The sequence below is a fragment of the Rhagoletis pomonella genome, unplaced genomic scaffold (assembly GCF_013731165.1).
Source record: "Rhagoletis pomonella isolate Grant_MI unplaced genomic scaffold, Rhpom_1.0 Rhpom_scaffold_00004, whole genome shotgun sequence".
NCBI lineage: Eukaryota > Metazoa > Arthropoda > Insecta > Diptera > Tephritidae > Rhagoletis > Rhagoletis pomonella.
The window spans coordinates 22043114-22062277 of record NW_023458558.1 but is presented as its reverse complement, the minus strand read 5'-3'; the positions used below and the strand labels follow the sequence as shown (position 1 = coordinate 22062277).

Here is a 19164-nt window from a genome sequence, read left to right as displayed (position 1 = left end):
ACCTCTAAGGGCCGGTTGTTCAATGTCTGATTAGCACTAATCAGAGGTAGAAGCTCTGGTTATACACAACGACTGATTTATCGATCACATGTTGTATGCATGATGTCGAAAACGTCGATAATGATGTTTAACCGGCAAGTAGTGATAACCAGACATTGAACAACCGTCCCTCAACGTTTTAAGCGATTTAGGGCCGGTTGCTCAAAGCCTGGTTGACACTAATCCCCGGTTAAACATCGTTATCGACGTTACCGACACCATGTTATTTGCATGGAGCCGAAAACGTCGATAACGATGTTAATCGGTGATTAGTGTCAATCAGGCTTTGAGCAACCGTCCCTTACTCTTATCTAGCAACCAAAACTGCGGCTGGACAGCAATAAATTTTATACTGTGCAGACGGCCAGTTACAGACATAAACCAAAAAGACAAGATCACGACAGCAGAAGAGTGGCCCGTTATAATCGCACTTATGAAAAAAGTAGGGCGATTTTGACATAAGCCGTTTGTTTACATTTGTTCGTTGTTTACAATTTGGTGGTGGCTTTTTACTGCAATTTTCTTAATTTTCGCTTGTGACAACGTGTGCACACATAAGGTAAAGAATAATTTAACACAACGACATGATTTATAGGAGAATTTGCATAATAAAAATGATTATTCATGCGTTCAACAATTACGCGTTTTTTTTTGTTCTCTTCGTTGTTTACTTCTTACAACAAAGATGGCGTCGAGATTTCAACAGCTAGAAAATAACTTTTTTCTTTCTTTCCTTAAGGCGTGATCTTATGTCTTTCGTTCATGAGTTACAGAGCATAAAAAGGAAATCGGTCAATTGCTCCATGGCAATATGGCAATGTGTAGTTTGTTGGCAACCATGGTGTTCAGCGGAATGCGGCAAGCGAGTAAAACAGAACACAACAAGGCGAATGAAAAAGCAAAACAAAAACGAAAAGTTGAGTAGACAAGTCCACATTAAAGAATGGTTAAAAGCAGAGGAGCGTTAATAACATCAGCGAAGTTTGCCTTCTGTATTGAAATCAAAGAGGCGGGGGAGCAGATGCAGTGAATCACTTGTGTAAAGTAAATGTTGGGGAACGTTAGTAGAGGCATCGCCATCGTGTTCGTCTTCGCCATCGACTCGTTGGTTAAATTTTTGAGTAGCAATGAACGCCAGTGAATAGTGGAGTAACGTGGCTTATAATTAATAAAAACCAAACTAAATTTTATACCAGCTTATTTTGTGTTGCTTAATTATGTAAAATGTGCTTTGCTAAATTTAAAATAATTTGCAAAACTTAGTACTGGTAAAATCGATTCGTTTGGTGAAAAGTCTATGAAAAATGACTTTAGTAAAAGTGCACATAAGATGGGCAGACAAAGCGAATCAAAGTATGAAAAAAGAATCTAAAGGATATATATCTGAAACACATGAGAAACATTGGCAAAAAGATTTAGTGAAAACAATTAAAATATAATAATTTATCTACATATGTGAAGGCATATACATACATATGTATACACGGACCTACATGCATAAATTTATATACATTCATATGTATGTACTTGGCGTGATTGTCAGACTGGAATCGAGATGATAACCCGTAATTATGTAAACCTAACACCAGATTAGAACGTGGAAGATGAAAATGTGTATTGGAGCCCATTCCTTATGGTATTATTTTAAGAAACCTAAATACCGTCCTTCGTTTTATTAAAATTATTGTGCCTTTTAATCGAATTCAAACCAAGAACTTAGCCAATTAGTATGTATCACAACACAACATACCCGCATATGTATATAAAGGCTCTACGAAAAAATTTGTGTGTTAAATTTTTCCGAATTGACGCGTAGCTATATGTACGTCTTCCCCAGTTATACAAAGGAGTGAAACTTGTTTGGCAAACTTCCTCCAACAACTCAAAGATGTCGTCACTAAAAGTTGCCGTTCGCGTTCGCCCCTTCAATACACGGTACGTACCACTTATTCAAGCCAGTTCGTATAAGAGCATATCGTAGTTTAAAGTACAAAACCGCGAATCAAGATGATGCAAACCATCGTGTGAGGTTGCCTAAATTTTACAGGAGAGAGTAAAACCCGTCTTATTATCTTTTATTTTTATATCTAAATATCGACATTTTGGCATGAATGGATAAGGTTCATGCCAGGAGCTTCCGGTGAGCAAATTTCATTTTTGGCACAAATGTCAGTTGCGAGGTTTTGCATGATCACGATACGCGGTTTGAATTTTAAATGACAATATGCATGTATATAGAGGATATATGTTATTTGTAAGTAATTTTCACTGACTGCTTAAGTTTAGATTGTCTTTGGTTACTACACAGACATACATATGTACATGGTTAAGCGATGAAATATTTAAATTGTTAAATTACATACTTATAGAATAAGGCACAAATTTGGACCCACTAGATAATTTTAGGAACAAAAAAGCTCTTCTAGAGCTGCTCCTTTAATAACTAAAAATCACACTTATTTTAGGTATTTATATCAAATATGTTTTAGTGCAACTGAAAATGACTATTAAAACTAATTTGTAATGATTAATAATATAAACTTATGCAGTCGCGTAAGTTGTGAAGGTCAAATAGCGAAAGATTCATTGGATAAACCTGAAAATTCATATATCTGGGTTTTTGAACTCGCTGAACCCGTATCCGAATTCCGTTAACCTCCATAGTGTCAGCTTCGAGGTTGAGGGTTAAATTGCGAAAATTGTATTCAATAAAGAAGAAAAAAATATGGGGATGCCTTGATTCTTTAAGGTCTTCCAAGGCCAAGGTCATCTCAAGGTCAAATTCTAAAGAATTGTATTGAATTTTGGGGTTAATTGAATGAGTTTGCCCTATTTGCCCTTCGAATGACCTCGAACCTGACATAATGGAGGCTATAGACCTCGGATTCGCATTCAGCGTGTCGAATAACATTGGGATATAGAGGTTTGGTCCAATATGCAGAAACCTTTTTTTGTTTTTTTTTTTTGTAAACCTGTGTAGTCATTATTCTTAAGTAAAAAAATAAAAATCATATAATAATCATTATTTTTTATTAAAAAAAAAATAATAAAAAATCTGGTAACAATAATTTCATTTGAGCGAAAAAAAAATTAAAATACTAATTACTATCTTTAATCATTATTGGTTAAACTCGAAAAAAGTTATTGTAAATCACAGTAAAAGATCTGAACACAAATATGTGAGTATAGTTAAAACCGTTTTACAAAAATTACAACTTGTGTATAGTAAAAACCGTTTCACAAAAATTACAACTTGTGGATTTCGTGAAATTATAAACAGGCGAAGTAATAAAACAGCTTTAATTTTCTTGACATTCGGCTATCCTATAGATATTTTTAAAGGCAAATCTCGAAATAAGATGGTGTCAAATCTTTCTTCTCGTTCTTATTACTATACCTAGTATACGTTCAAAATGATTCTATAGTGTATTTTGTTTTAAACTGATTAAAAATATAACCAGATAGCCGGACGGGTGTGTATACCCAACTTTTTAAATTTAAATGATCAGTTTCCATGGCGCTATTGATCTTCTAGAAGAGAGCTTAGGTTTTGTACGCCAATGTTAATTTCAGAGATGATCAACAAACTATCAGTCTTGAAATGAATTTTCATTCGCCTCATGTTCACACTAAATCGTTCCACATTCATGATGCAGCGAACTATATCGGTCAACGAAATTTTTCGCCTGTGAAATTTTTCACCAAATATTCATGATAAGGCTGATGAATCGATTTTGTTTTGTTGATGCGCAAAAATAATTAAACACCTAGCGCTTAAATGCATGCTACAGCTTAGGCGTTAACGATTGAATTTCTTTTCGTTAAAAACCAGAATAGAATTATTTTGATAATTACCTAAACGATAAAAAACTGAACCGTTTCAAAAGAAACGATTTTTTTTTTGGTAAACGCTAAAATTAACATTTCAATGCATCCTTGGTTATTTTGATATCATCCCCAAAATATGCCATGTATACTTTTTAATGAAAGATTTTTTTTTTAGATTTTTTGGAAGATTAGCATGCCAAATTCTCGTTCACTATTTTCTTTTTTAAAACGGTTTTAATTGATAATTAAGAAATAACAATATTTGTAAAAAAAAAGTGTAAAGCTAAGATCCCATTATCTCCGCAATGGGCCGATTTTAGGCGCATTTGATGTACCGATAGCGTTAACAATAGGGCGGTCCAAAATAAGTAAAGTCGAAATTTTAATGCTCTTACCCCCTAGGATTGTTCTATTGCCGAAAAAATATACAAATATTTAGAGGTCGCCCAAAGCGCTCCAAGTTTTCCATGTACTTTATATGGGAAAAGACAACTTTTCGTAGAAATGGTAGAGTTCTTGAAAATCAATATTTGTCGATCGGAAAGCTCTGATTCGCCCCAAGACACTACTAAAGATTTTTCGTTTATCTCCCCAGTGCATTTTCTGGCGGTTTTGGTGGACCTATAAAATATAGTTACTATGAAAAAATGTTAATATGTACATCGAATAATTGTTAATATATTAAATAATTGGGTATTATCGAGCATTTTCTGAAGAGAAAGAGAGTTTTCAGATCGAACATTATTGACTTTCAAGAATTCTAAACCATTTCTACGAAAAATGTTTTTTTTTTTATATAAAATACATATATAAATATTTTTTGAGCTCAAAATAAAAAATAGGGGTATATTTTTCCTGTATAAAAATTCCGACTTTACTTTTTCAAATGCGGCGAATTTTATCGGGCGCACATGCCGCGATCAAAAACAGAAAATTTCTTTATTGTTATTATTAATCAAGCACGACAGTGTGATCATGTTGTACCGATTATCGTCGAGTATTTAGTTTGGTCGATATACAGCGAAAAAGATTGTCACAATATGCGATGATAATGGGACCACTGAAAAAGTAGTTGTAACAATTTTTTAAATGGACGCTTACCAATCAAGCACGATGAAAATCGGTACATATTGGGCCGTGTGCATAAAAAATAAGCAATTGTTTTTACTAAAAATGTTGTACCTTTCACTTAAATTTATTTTAACAAATCGAGTAAAAGGTCTGAAATTTTAGGAAAAAGCATTCGCTTAATTTGTATGCATACGGCCACAAAAGGATCCTAGCATAAAAAGAGTTTCCAAAAGTCTTATATAATTATTATTAAATTGTATAACGGCCACCACAGTGGCCGAACATTTTGTGTTTAAGGGCTGCTTGCAGCCCTCAAGAAACCCGAAAAATTTATACAAAATGACTTTACAAGAATTGGAAAAGAAATTTTCTTTTATCAAACTTCTTAAGTCAGTTTGCAGTCCTCAAGAAAAAAAATCGTATATTTATTTCTTCAAGAAATTTTATAGCAAAGCAGTGTTTTTTCAAGCAAAAGAAACAATGAAAAATATTTCTTGTGATTATTCTTGAGAGCTCGATTCTAAGCTTTAATATATGTATACTGTGGCTATGAATTTTTAAAATATAGACTTACATAGCTTCGTTGTACATTGAATCTTTCTCTATTCTAAACAACAATACACACGTTGTAAAAATGTGATGAATCTCACTCAAAGTACCCAAATAAAGAAAGATGCTCTACTATTTAGTACAACACTCTTCTCAAGGGGCGGTGCAGATGATAAGAAGCTAGTAAACCCTTCCACTCTCAGGGTTATAAAACAAGAGGAAGAACTCGGGGAAAAAAATCCGATATATCTTACTTTAAGATCCGACTGTAAATGCTGAAGATATGAAGAAAAATGACACAAGACGACCGCTACGTTCATCCAAAGAAGAAATTCGAAATTGCCTTCGAATCGAAATACTTTCTTAGCAAATGTTTAATGGTTTTTGGCAACCTTAAATTTACTGACATTGGGGTGGTACGTTACCGTGATAGGAACTGAGATCTGGTGGGTAAGTGCTAGAACGGCGTAATTGAGGTCATTGAACTTCGGATAAAAAAAAGTTGAGACATGAATTACGATATATCATATTTAAGATCCGACTGTAAATGCCACGATATGACTAAAAATGTAACAAAAGCGACCTCTACGTTCGGTCAAAACATTTTTTCTTTCGAAATTGCTTTACAGAAATACCATAGACTCGGCGTGTAGATACGAGGAACTTTTTTTTTCTTGTACGGTCTAATATTACGAAATATAATTTTACCTCAATCCCTCTATTTAAAAGATTTTAAGTAAATGTGGTTTTTCAAAATCCAAAATTAGAATTTATTCATGTATTTATGTATGTATGTATATCTTTAATTACAGGGAAATCGATATGGATGCACAACTCATTGTGCAAATGGACAGCAAAAAAACCCGCCTCCTGAAACCAAAACTGCAATCCATACGCGATGTTGGACGCGATAATCATCATGATTTCACATTCGACTACTCATACTGGTCATTTGATGAGCATGATAGTCACTTTGCAACCCAAGAAGAAGTTTACAACGATCTGGGTACAGATGTCATCGACTGCGCCTACGAAGGTAAGTTACAACACGTTGGTTGCTGAAAACAACAGCGTTTCATTTTTCAAATTTAAATAATCGCATGTGGAATTGTAATGAATAGAGCGAATTCGCACAATGCGCATGGGCTTTTGAAGTTAAAACAACAGTACGCTAAGACAAAGGTGACAAAGATTGGCAACAAGAGTGCAATATGTATTAGCTTGCCATTGTAGTTCAAGTAGAGGAGTATGGAACTCCATGCTTGTAGCTTTACTTTCGACCATTTGAATTACATAACTAATTTATGTGTGTATGTATGTACATATATCGTCGTCTAAAATACAAAACCGCGTATCGTCATTCTGCAAAAAAAAACTTAACTGACATTTGCTGTCGAAAATTGAATTTGCTCACACAAGCTCTTGGCTTAATCCTTGTCCGTTCGTCTTGAAATATACTAGCTAGAAATGCCATTGCTTTGTAAAAAACAGAACCATTTTGAAATAAGCGTGTTTTTACTCTCTAGAAAATAATTTATGCCACCTCACATACGCGGTTTTGCATTTTGTTGATACGCGGTTTTGTACTTTAAACGACGATATATATATATATATTTTTTTTTGTTAAATTAACGTGGTTTGTTAATGTATAAAATGTTTAATGAGACATTTTCCTTAATTTATCTTATGTAAATACATACTTACATAGATAAGTATGTATTAGTAAACAAATTATGAAAGTGTGTACATAATAAAGGTAATATTTTACCAGCGAATAAATTACAAATCGCTTTTGCGTGCAATGACGATGAGCCGTGCGCCCCGACTTTTTATTTTTTATTTTTTTTTTGCGATCACAAAAGCCCTTACACTTAACGCTTTGCGATTTTTTGTGTTTTTATTGCAGTAAAAGTTGATGAGCTCATACAACATTCGCATAAGATTTTAGTGATTTAACCAAATGTATGTACATACATATGTCTGTATGTGTGCTAACATTTACAGTGCCAATTTTTCTCGTCTCTGGAGCTTCAATTAGCTAGCATTAATGATGATGTGAATAAAATTCTGGCAGCGAATGTTGTTGGTTTAAGAGTTCGTTAAGCTTTCGCAAAAAGTGAAGTTTAGACGGAATTTTTAGCTTTCTGTTGGCAGAGCTAGTTTGCCGGTTAATCGTGAACCCGTTACGCCTACTGGCTAACACACGTTAATGGAAGAATAAGAATGAAAAGAAAAGCTTGTCTAGCTCTACTGGAATAACCTGAATGTGATCATAGTAAAAAGAGTGTGTCTAAAACATGGTACTCGCTTCCAGCGTACGGCGTGATTTGCTTTTAGATATGTGCGGCGTAATATGACTGTACGTTATTGTGGTCCAAAAAAAGTTTAAAATATCAAGCTCGCACCCCTTAGTATTTGTCTATATAGCAAAAAATAATACGTGATTTTTTTTTGTTTGGGAAAAAAGAAGATATTTAGAACTCAAAGCCCATGAAGTCTCTCCATGTATTTTATATGGAGAAAAGATTTTGGAAATAATATAGAATTTTTTTAAATCAATATTCTTCGATCGGAAAACTCTGTTTCTCCTCAGCGAACTTGCAATAGTAATACCCAATTGTTTATTTTAGAATTTTTTTTTAATAATAACGACTTTTATGGGTATTGTATTTTTTGAAATTTTCGAGGGACCTGTATAAAATATTTAAGGAAATGGTTGTATAAACAATTGGGTTTTGTTATTGGAGAAACAGAGTTTTCCGAATTCTAGGAAAAGGGGATTTCCCCATTTAAAATACATGGAATTGAAAGCAGATTTTTTTTTTCAATTTAGAAAAATCCTAGAGGGTAGCTTAACAGTTTAAACTCCGACCTTAGTGTATGTATGCCAACTATGGCTTTCGTATAAAATTTTTCGTTTGTAGCATATTTTTCTCGAAAATATACTAAAATAGATAAAAATGGAGCAAGCTGAATGTTTCAGCTGAACTTTTCAGTTTTGCATAGGTTGATCGTTGAAATAAAAATAAGATAATTTCAAATGTATGTATGTAAATATCGTCGTTTAAAGTGCAAAACAGCGTATCAGCAAAATGCAGAACCGCGTATGTGAAGTTGTAGAAATTATTTTCTAGAGAGTAACAGCACTCATATTTCAAAATGGTTATCTTTTTTATAAAGCAATCGCATTCCTGGCTAGTATATTTCAGGACGAATGGATAAGAATTGAGCCAAGAGCTTGTGTGAGCAAATCCAATTTTTGGCAGCCAATGTCAGTTACGTGGTTTTGTACTTTAAACGACGATATACATACTTCATCTGTGAGGGTAAGTTAATTATGCCCGGCTTAGGTTCACTACTTTGATGAATCGTCTTAAACATCAAATAAGATTTAATAGCACTACATTTCAGGCGTTAATTCCTTATATTTTTTGTCTGTTAATTAAGATACATTTTGCTTGGTACTGTAAGTATAATTTTGAATTTGGTTGCAAATGATATGTCCAACGTATGCAAGTAAATTGCAAAAGTATACACCACAATATTTGGTTACGCGAAAAAGTACATAAGTAGTGCGTGTTGGCTGCAGTGCGTTGCTTTAAGCATCGCAATGTTAGCGCACTTTCGCTGGCCCAATTCAAGCTAATCTTACGAATAGTCTGAACCCACATGCATATATACAGCAGCGGTCAAAATAATAGCAGTAAAATTCAAAATTATATTGCTTGCAACTCCTGTTTATTTATTTATTTTTAATAATTGTCATTTAGTATATAGTTCGATCTATAACAGAAACCACAGAAATAAAAATTTAAAATTTGCACAAAGTTAACAAAAATCAATCAAACTTCAAACAAATTTTCCTCAAATTTTCAATCTTTTTATTCAAAATGTTTAGAAAATTTGTCGAGTATTTAGTTTTGTAGCCCATTAAATTTTAATATAATAATAAATTGAGTTTGAGTGACTTAAAACTTGCACTTTATTAACTATACTAAAATTGCATACTCGAAAAAATATCTAAACATTCTGAATAAAAAGTTTGAAATTTTTATGAACATTTTTAACAAAGTTCTATGGGTAAAGCTGTTGAATAATATTTTTACTAATGGTGAGACAGTTTTGCCAATCTGCTGTGTGCAATGAAATATTTTTTGACAGTGCAAATCATCGTTGATTGCAATTCATCAATTTAAGCTCTTATTTAACGAAAAATTACACGCATCAACAATCTTTGCGATTGTCAAAATTTTCTATGTATTTGTCAAAAATTTCACTAGCCTCATGAGCTACTGAAATTTTATTCACCTCATAGTTGTCAAAAATTTAAACGCCGCGAATTTTGTTATCGATTCACACACGCTCTTAGATCGATTTTCGTTTTAAATGACATTTATTCAAAGTAAATAAATAAACAGGAGTTGCAAACAATATCATTTTGAATTTGTCTGCTATTATTTTGACCGCTGCTGTATGTACTTCTTTTTGTTTGGTGCCGCCTAAACGATTTTTTATGTATGTCTATAGCTTAAAATAAAATACGCAGGCTATATTTGAGGGTGGAGTGTTCCGCTATCGTGGTTGCATTTTACATACATACATATAATGTATGTATAAACGTTGCTATTATTTGTTTAATGCACTTTGTGCAAGGCATTGCATTTATAAAAAATGCACATTAAAACAAATTCCATTCTCTTTTTGCAGGCTACAATGCATGCGTTTTTGCATACGGTCAAACGGGTTCGGGCAAAACCTTTACTATGATGGGTGTACCCGATAATCCAGGTTTGATTCCACGCATATGTCAAGAGTTGTTTGCGCGCATGCGTGTCGGCCAGGAATCAGGTACAGGCTATAAGACACACGCCAGTTATTTGGAAATTTATAATGAACGCGTGAAAGATCTATTGGGTCCGCATAGCGCTGGACATGGCTTGCGTGTACGTGAGCACCGCACTCTAGGACCATATGTCGAGAATCTCTCCCAACATGCGGTTTCGAATTTCGAGGAAATTCAGGTAAGGATTCGTTTTATTGTATACATATTTATTATTTGATGGTAAAAAATTATGATCGAAAGCTTCGTGAGTTAAAAAAAAATTCTACTACCACTTGGTAGTACCCAGGTTGAATGCCCGGTCAGCGAAACTTTCAAATGATAGAAACCGTCTTTCTTAAGAAATTATACGCTCAAAAAGTGTATGTAAAACTACAGCTGAAAAGTGTTTACTTTTCAACCAGAATCTGTGCAAATATACGCACAAGATGTTCAAGATTTGTTTTTGAAATGTTTAAAATTACAAACATCATAAAAGTAGAAATATATTTTTTACAAATAATAAATATGAAGTGCTCATATTTATTCAATTTGAAAAACTTTCTGTGTAGTTTTTCTCTAAGTGACAAATTTTGTATGTAAAAGTAAACAGACAGTGTTTAATTTTGCACACATTAGAAGAGGAAACTGGTTACCTCTCTTTATATGCGTAAATTTAAACAAGCATTTTTTAGAGGAAATTTTAAACATTTTATGTGTAAGCTGTGAAAATGTGAAGAATAAATGTTAAGAACTCAAAAAACAAATTTGAACCATAATGCCAGAGCCACAACCGTAACCGCAGGTATCTATTTAATTTTAGTTTTGCTACGTTATGGCTATGGCGTTATGGCTATTGCACCTCTGATTTGGCCTTAACAGAGAAACGTAGAATATTTTTTTTTTTATAATTTCTATGTAGTCTGTTTTCTTCGTTATAAAGATAAATAATCGCATTTTTTAATTTTGTAGGAATGCATTGCTCGTGGCAATATTCAACGCACCACTGCGAGTACAAATATGAATGATACCAGCAGTCGGAGTCATGCTATTTTTACCATAACCTTTGTACAAGCCGTCTTCATGAATGACATGCCAAGCGAAACTGTCTCAAAAATCCACTTGGTAGATTTGGCAGGAAGGTAAGTGAACATAAATCTATGTAAGCTGAATTGTAAATGTATAATCGTAAACATACGTACATACATATATGCTACAGTGAGCGAGCGAATGCAACTGGCGCCACTGGACAGCGCCTCAAGGAAGGTGCACATATAAATAAATCCCTAGTGACATTGGGTAGCGTGATCTCAGCATTAGCCGAACAAACGAACACCAACTTTGCCACACTAGCTAGCAGTCCAACTGGCACAACCAAAAGAATACTCTACATTCCATACCGTGATTCTATACTCACATGGCTGTTAAAGGACAGTTTAGGTGGCAACAGTAAGACAATCATGATTGCCGCACTCTCACCGGCGGATTGTAACTACAGTGAAACACTTAGCACTTTGCGCTACGCAAATCGTGCCAAGAATATAATAAACAAACCGACAATTAACGAGGATACCAATGTTAAATTAATACGTGAATTGCGAGAAGAAATCAATAAACTAAAGTCCATGCTAAATGGTGATATTGTAAGTACGAGTAAATGTAAATGTTCAGAAGAGTTACTTCATTTTATTTTTATTATCCCCAATAGAACACATTGCAGCCTTCGTTAAAAGTTTTAGAAGATCTTCAAAAGAAGGAAGCTCAAGAGAAAGTTTTAACCGAAGAGTGGACTGAAAAATGGAAAGAAGCACAATCCATTCTACAGGAACAAAAGAGTTTGGGTTTGCGAAAGTCTGGTCTAGGTGTCGTTTTAGATTCGGAAATGCCTCATCTCATTGGTATTCATAACGATGTCACCACGGGCGTTACATTATACAGCTTGAAGGTAAAAAAAAGAGAATGCAATTTCGTGCAGAAAGAATATAATACAATAAAGACTCAGTATGGAAAATGAGAAAAAGATCTTCTAATACTTTAAGTCTTCCGCACTCGAGTCTATGTTCCTTTTTGCATAAAATAGGCAGAGTTTCAAATTCCTCTTGATTCAACTTGCCTTAAACGGGAGAATATCTTATTGAAAAAGCTCTGCCTGAAAGCATTTATTTAGAATCGCCCTTCATTTTGCCGATTGGGGAAGATAAACTTTTCACTACAAATTCCGCCCTCGAGAATTTAAATAATTTTTCGTTCTACTTACAGGAGGGTGAAACACTTATCGGCACTGAGAATTCAGATACACCTCAAGACATCGAACTTGTTGGTGATGGCATACGGCCACAACATTGTAGAATTGTTTTACAAGAGGGCATTGTAACATTACATCCACATCCTGGTGCTCAATGTTGGCTCAATGCGCATCTCATCGACGAGCCAACGCATATATCTCAAGGCGACATTATTTTGCTGGGACGTACGAATATCTTTCGTTTCAACAATCCTGCAGAAGCAGCCAAATTGCGCAAAGATCTCAGTCGCTCCCAATTGGATATGTCTCGCTTATCATTGATTACGTCATCTCGTGAAAATTTGCTAACATCGAGTTTTTATTCGGAAGAAGATTCCATGAGTGGTAGTATGACTGCATCACCATTTAAACGACCCGAACGTCAATACTATCCAACAAAACCCATGTCGCGAGATGATCCAGAATTGCAAGACGAAAATCGTAAAATACTTGAGACTATTGAAAATGCCTTAAAACAACTGAATATTGTTAGTATAAGTTGTGCTTAATTTTAGAAAATACCGGTTGTTGCTATTGTATCGTTATAACGACTTCCAATGTTTTTTGATTATATCAGGAGCGCGTACAAATGCATGACCAGTACAAAGCGAAGGTGCGAAAATTGACGGATGAGCTCAAACGCTTGGAAATTGAAGAAATGGACAAATTGGACATATTGCGCTGTCAGGAACAAGAGCTTCTTGCCAGAAGGGATATGCTACTCTGGGAGAAAAACAATGAAAAAGTGCAGGTAAGAAGTTATTGTAGGTAATTAGTCTAGGCTCTTGTTTAGGTTGAATCAGCGTATGCTAAAAGTCATCAATAGGCGGCTGTAAAATATTCATTTTTTACCCATCAAGAATGTCCAGAAAACCGCAGTTCTTAAATCACAAATTTATGTGCACATATTTACAAACTAAGCTGTTGTAGTATCAAAAATCAACTTTTAAGCCTTTTAAATTTAAGACATCAATCTGGACGTTTGAGCCTCTCTGGATTCCAGCAAACCTACATATGGCAAAAACAAGTATTAACTAGGCATACATATTGCCCAAAGAGTTCTGGGGAATTCTTCTGGAGTAAAAATCCTTGGCCAGTAAACTTTTTAATTTGAATTTATAAAAAGTGCATAGTCGAAGTAGCTCTCCGTTTTTCGCGTCGATTTTTAATATCTTTTTTGCTGCCGGTCTTGCAGTTTTTAATATTGTATATACATATGTATGTAACAAATGTAATTCAAAAAAACTTACGTTATTTTTCTGAGTTTTTTACCCGACTTCAAAAAAGGATTTTTTTATGTATGTTACCACTTAATTTTGGGGACCACATTAAACGATTTCTATATATCTGGTAGCCGCTTAAAACTATACTTAAATTTGCATACATACAATTTTTCTGAAAATTCCCATTAAAAATTTCGAAATTTTGGTCAAGAATTCGTTGAATTTTTTTGATTTACATGGTTTTTACATGGTTTTATACTTATAAAAAAAAACTAACAAAAAAATTTTATTTTTTTTTAATTTTCTTGTTTCGCTTTATAATTTTTGGGAATAATTGTTCACATGGAATTCGCGACAAGGCTAGTTGTGTATTAGAGTGGTTCAAAAAAACACTCTACATCAGAATATTCTCATTTGTGATAAAAAAAGAGACACTTATTTTTTTATTTTGAAAAAAAAGGTATGTTTAGAGGTCGCGCTGGTCGGTTTTTTATAAAAACGCAGATGTTCTAAATTTTTTTATTTTCGTGACATGTTAAAATGCAGCTAAAAATGTGGTTTTTACATATAATTACTCTGGTATTATTGGGAAACATTCCCTTAATTATACGCCTGTCTTGGACAGTTAGAATGGGCCTAGTTCCCGAAAATTGCTCTCGAAAAGACACTAGTAAAATTAAAACATTGATACTGAACGATTTACGCATTGTCATGGGTTGGAACTTGTTGCCAGGGGGCTTCTGGGGTTGCTAATTAGGAATCTGAAGTCACTTCTTCAAAACTCGCGGATCCAAAATGGCGATCCATTTTTTTTAATGATTGGATTTGTTCGAAAACCGGCACTCGAGAATTTTCGGGCCCGCTGATTACGAATCTGAAGTCAATTTTTTGAAATTCAAAATGGCGGATCCAATATGGCGATCAAGTAAAAAATACTACTAAAATTAAAACGTTGATACTGAACGATTTAAGCATTGTCAAGGGTTTCAAACCCCCTTCGATTGATACCCATATTTTAATAATTAATTTAACTCAACACCTCAAAAATATTCTTAACGTTCAAACTAAAGGTTTCGTACTACTCCTTTGTTTGACATCCATATTTAGATATTTCATAAAACTTGTATATGTAAACTAAGTTTGACATTTCAAGCATGGGGCAACCCTCCTCAAAATATTTTCAAACTACTACTTTCTGAAGCCCCTTTCGTTTGGCACCCATATGGTGATACATATTACTTGGCTCTCTTAATCCAAATTGAATTTGATTTTTCAAACAGGTGGCACCCTACTATAGTTCAGTTAAGAAAAAAAACTTCAAAACCATTTCGATTAATACCCATTTTGTAATAAGTGATTTATTTTTTAAATAATTTGAATATAAATTTTAAAGAGTGGCCGCTCTTTTAAGAAATGTAAGACTTTACAGCACATCTGCAAACCAAGCCTTTGACACCACATTTTGACAAATCGAACGAACGAGGCGGATATGATGGCATTGATTGTTATATAATTTTAATTAATTGTTGAACTGAGCTGTCGGCCGCTGTAGTGTAGTGGTAAGCAGTGCGCGCTTTCACTCATCAGCACCTGGGTTCAAACCCTGCTCAAAGCAGCATCGCAAAAAAAATATAGAAAAAAAGGTTTTTTGTTAACAGCGGTCGTCCCTTGGCAGGCAATGGCAAACCTCCGAGTGCATTTCTGCCATGAAAAACAGCTTCTCATAAAAATACAATCGCCGTTCGGAGTCGGCGTAAAACTGTAGGTCCCTCCGCTTTGTGTGACAACATGAAGGCGCACGCCACAAATCGGAGGAGAAGCTCGGCCAAACACTAACATATGTATGTGTAAGCGCCAATCTATTATTATTATTATTATTAATTGTTGAACAGGGAGCGACTCTTTTCCAAAAAATAAAACCAGTTTGCACATCTACAGAACAAGCGCATATATTTGACACCCCATTTTTGAAAATCGAGCGAACAGTGTTTATCCTGGACAAAAAATGCCTTCGCGTATTATATATGTATACAGATAGGTCAACATTTTTAAGTCCGCGAAATCATGTAAAAATGTGTTTTTTTTTTACCTAAAAAGTTCATTTATTGCTCCGTAGGATCTGGGTTCGATTCCTAGTCCGACCAACATCTAAATTAAAAAAGTTGTTTTGTTTTTCAAACCGCAGTCGCCGCGGCAGGCAATGGCAAAACTCGTGTGTATTTCTGACATGAAAAAGCTTTTCTTAAAAAACTATTTGCCTGTCGGAGACGGCGTCAAATTGTGGGTCCCTCCATTTGTGTTATAACATGAAGTCGCATGCCACAAATTGAATGAGAGGCTTGGCCAAACACATAGCAAAGGTGTAAGCGCCAAAATATTATTATTATTTGCCCTAAAATTCATAGCTAAACTATCATCTTTAAGACTTGTACCCGCTGTGTTAGAAGCAGGCTCTGTAATTTCAAATTTTTCTTTTATTTAACAAGTTATTTTTAACTTAATTAACATTGCATAGTTTTGTTATTTAAAACTTTATTTTTAGTTATTTTTTAGACTTTTGTGATATGAATGCCTCAATTGCAAAATCGATTAACTCCATTTTTTGAAAGATCTTAAACTAAAGTGTCAAAACAGTTTGTATAGTCATAACTTATTATATTTATAATAACTATATAAAATACATATGTATATTCTTTATTATTATTCTTTATTCTTTATTTTTGTTTATATTAAAATAGAGTTAAAACGAATTTACATTATTAGATCACATCTCTAAACTTTTTGTTGATGAGTTTAATCGATTTGGCTAGGGAAACATTCATAGTTTATTTATAATTTAATTTATTCATAATATTTTATTTCTTATTTTATTTATTTGGTATCTTTTTCGTTTTAGATTGATATCGTCTGTAGACAAATTTCAGCATTTCAAACTCAGCTTGATTCAAAGAAGCGAGATTTTTCTGAATACGTTGCTAAAGAATTGCAAGAAATGCAAGATTGTGGCAAATTAGATGAGGTTTGTGTTGTAAATACAAAAAAAAAAACGTTGAGCAGTAGTGATAAACACTTTGCATAAGCTTGTTTTACAGACTTTTAACAAACACTTGCATACTTACATAGTACATATGTACTTACAAATATTATTATTTATTCGTAATAATTAAATAAACAAATTTTACATTTTTAGATCGGTATTAAGATTGAAGAGTTCACTCCCTTATCAGATCAGCTATTGCTACAAGTCGCAGATTCTTTGGACTTATTTGCGTCGCAATTTATAAAGGACACAGTAAAAAGAAATGTAAATGAAGATAAATTTTGTTTGATTAATTTCGGATTTTGAGTTTTCATTAATATTAATTTTCGATTTGCATAGAATGACGAAATTCGAAAACTCGACGAAAAAATCATGGAAAAAGAATGCATTTTAAATGCCAGTACAAAGCGAATTGCTCAAGTAGATGAACAAATTTTGCAAATACAACAACAATTGGAGAAACTACAGGAAGAACGTCAAGAAAGTGAAGCAAGCTCAGAGTGTTTACGACAAAAAAAGCTCGGGTATAGAAAAAATGCATTTATTAAACCAAAAAGCCAAAAATTTTACTAAATTTTTTTTTTTCAACAGATTGAATTTAAACTTAGCTAAAACGACCTCCACCAACACGGATGACTCAACCTACCACACTGCGCAATCAAATATTTCACTGAGCTCACCTACCATTGTTGACGATCAGATTTCTCCACTTAGCACACTCTCAGCGACATCAGCAGACCTAGATGACACTAGTACCACAGAAAGAGGTGTTTCTTCGAGCATTTCACTTAAAAGCAGTCCATCTGAGACTTGTGAAGTGGCTAACAACAATTTGATAGCGACCCCAGCAGCTGCATCAAAAGCTATAATGAGCGATAGCGGCGTATATTTGGATCCGGTTAGAACAACACAACAGGTTGCTAATTGCAATGGATTATCTACTAGTAAAGGCAAAGACAATAACAATAGACTTGCTGAAGGATTGGAAAATACTGCAATTGGCTCAGCTAGTGGGAATTCCGGTTCAAATGGCACAGGAATGCGGACATCCGACGAGGATAGCGCATCATGCTCCTCATGTGAAATGGGGCGTAAAACGGATGTGCCGCGCCCATATTGTTCCATGCATGCACTTAGGCGTAACATTGCCAATCAGAAGGCATTAATTATGAAAAATCTCGAAATGAATGTGAGCAAGGCGCAGCTAGATGAACAGATAGTAGAGCTGCAGGAGCTGCAACGTAGGCTGATTGCCATGGAGAAGGAATTGCTCGATTCTCCAGATGATTGTATTGCTGAGAGAGATGAGTGCAGTACATACTATCGAGGTGAAAATGACATAAATTACGAGTTAAGTCCAAATGACTGTATGGATGAGTCAGCTTACATGCCCAGCATGACACGCTCTTGCCCCTCAATGAGGGATTTTCGTAAGAAAAATTTTGCCATATATTTTAAAGCTGTACGAGGATGTTTGAAATAATCAACCTCATTTTCTTTTTTTTTTTGCATTTTAAACAGCCGAATCGGAGCATTTCATTACAATACCGAGCTTTGTGATACGTGGTGCCGGAAAACAAACGCACTATGAATACGAAGTGCGCATTACGCTTCCCGATGGCAAGCTTAACATCTTACGACGCTACAGTCGTTTTAGGGAATTGCATTTGAGCATGAAACATTGTTATGGAGCGAAAGTAAGTACAAAAATATTTGAATTATTTTGCATACTGAAGAGAAACAAAAACTTGTTTAACTATTTATCTATGCAGATCAGCGCCCTGCCTTTTCCACGGCGAGAGATTTTCTCCTCCAACAGCGAATCGGTGGCTAAGCATCGCAGACGACTGCTTGAACTTTATTTGCGGCGCTTGTTTGTTGTTTGCACGAAAATACCACAGTGTCCCATTTATGAGGGACCCGGCGGGCCGGGCCTCACTCGTGCCACACTCTCTCAGCTCTCGCCTTTTTTTCAAGAAAGGTTTGTTCGAGAACGGCAAGCACGGGACGGGATAATAGTTACTCTACTGCTAAATTACATCCTGCCTATAGTATGCCTTTTAGTTTATTTTTACTATTTGTTAAGTTATGTATACTGTGCAAGGTGATGTTGTTTCACACAATCAATTTTTGATCCATTAACATAACACAACGTTCCTAGATTTCTTACGAATATTATATTTTGCTTGTTGAAACTTCGGTGGAGGGCCACTCTTAATGTAAAACGAGTGAGCTGAAAATTGTAGTAAAACTGCACGTTGCGAAAAAAGCAAAAAAAAACCTTCGTATTTACGTTTAATTATATATTGTA

The 19164-nt window shown here is 34.4% G+C and overlaps 1 protein-coding gene across 1 annotated transcript; it reads left to right on the top strand.

Moving 5' to 3' along the window:
• Nucleotides 1-953: 953 nt before the first annotated feature.
• On the top strand, nt 954-18869 carry LOC118737231 (kinesin-like protein Klp98A). The gene is given in 15 exon segments (XM_036467604.1): nt 954-1974; nt 6300-6523; nt 10195-10508; nt 11279-11448; nt 11526-11949; nt 12015-12251; nt 12566-13078; nt 13168-13341; nt 16710-16832; nt 17004-17117; nt 17193-17377; nt 17445-18283; nt 18375-18550; nt 18626-18820; nt 18822-18869. Coding segments are annotated over 15 exon segments (3783 nt in total). The 5' UTR covers nt 954-1927.
• The last annotated feature ends 295 nt before the right edge of the window (nt 18870-19164 follow it).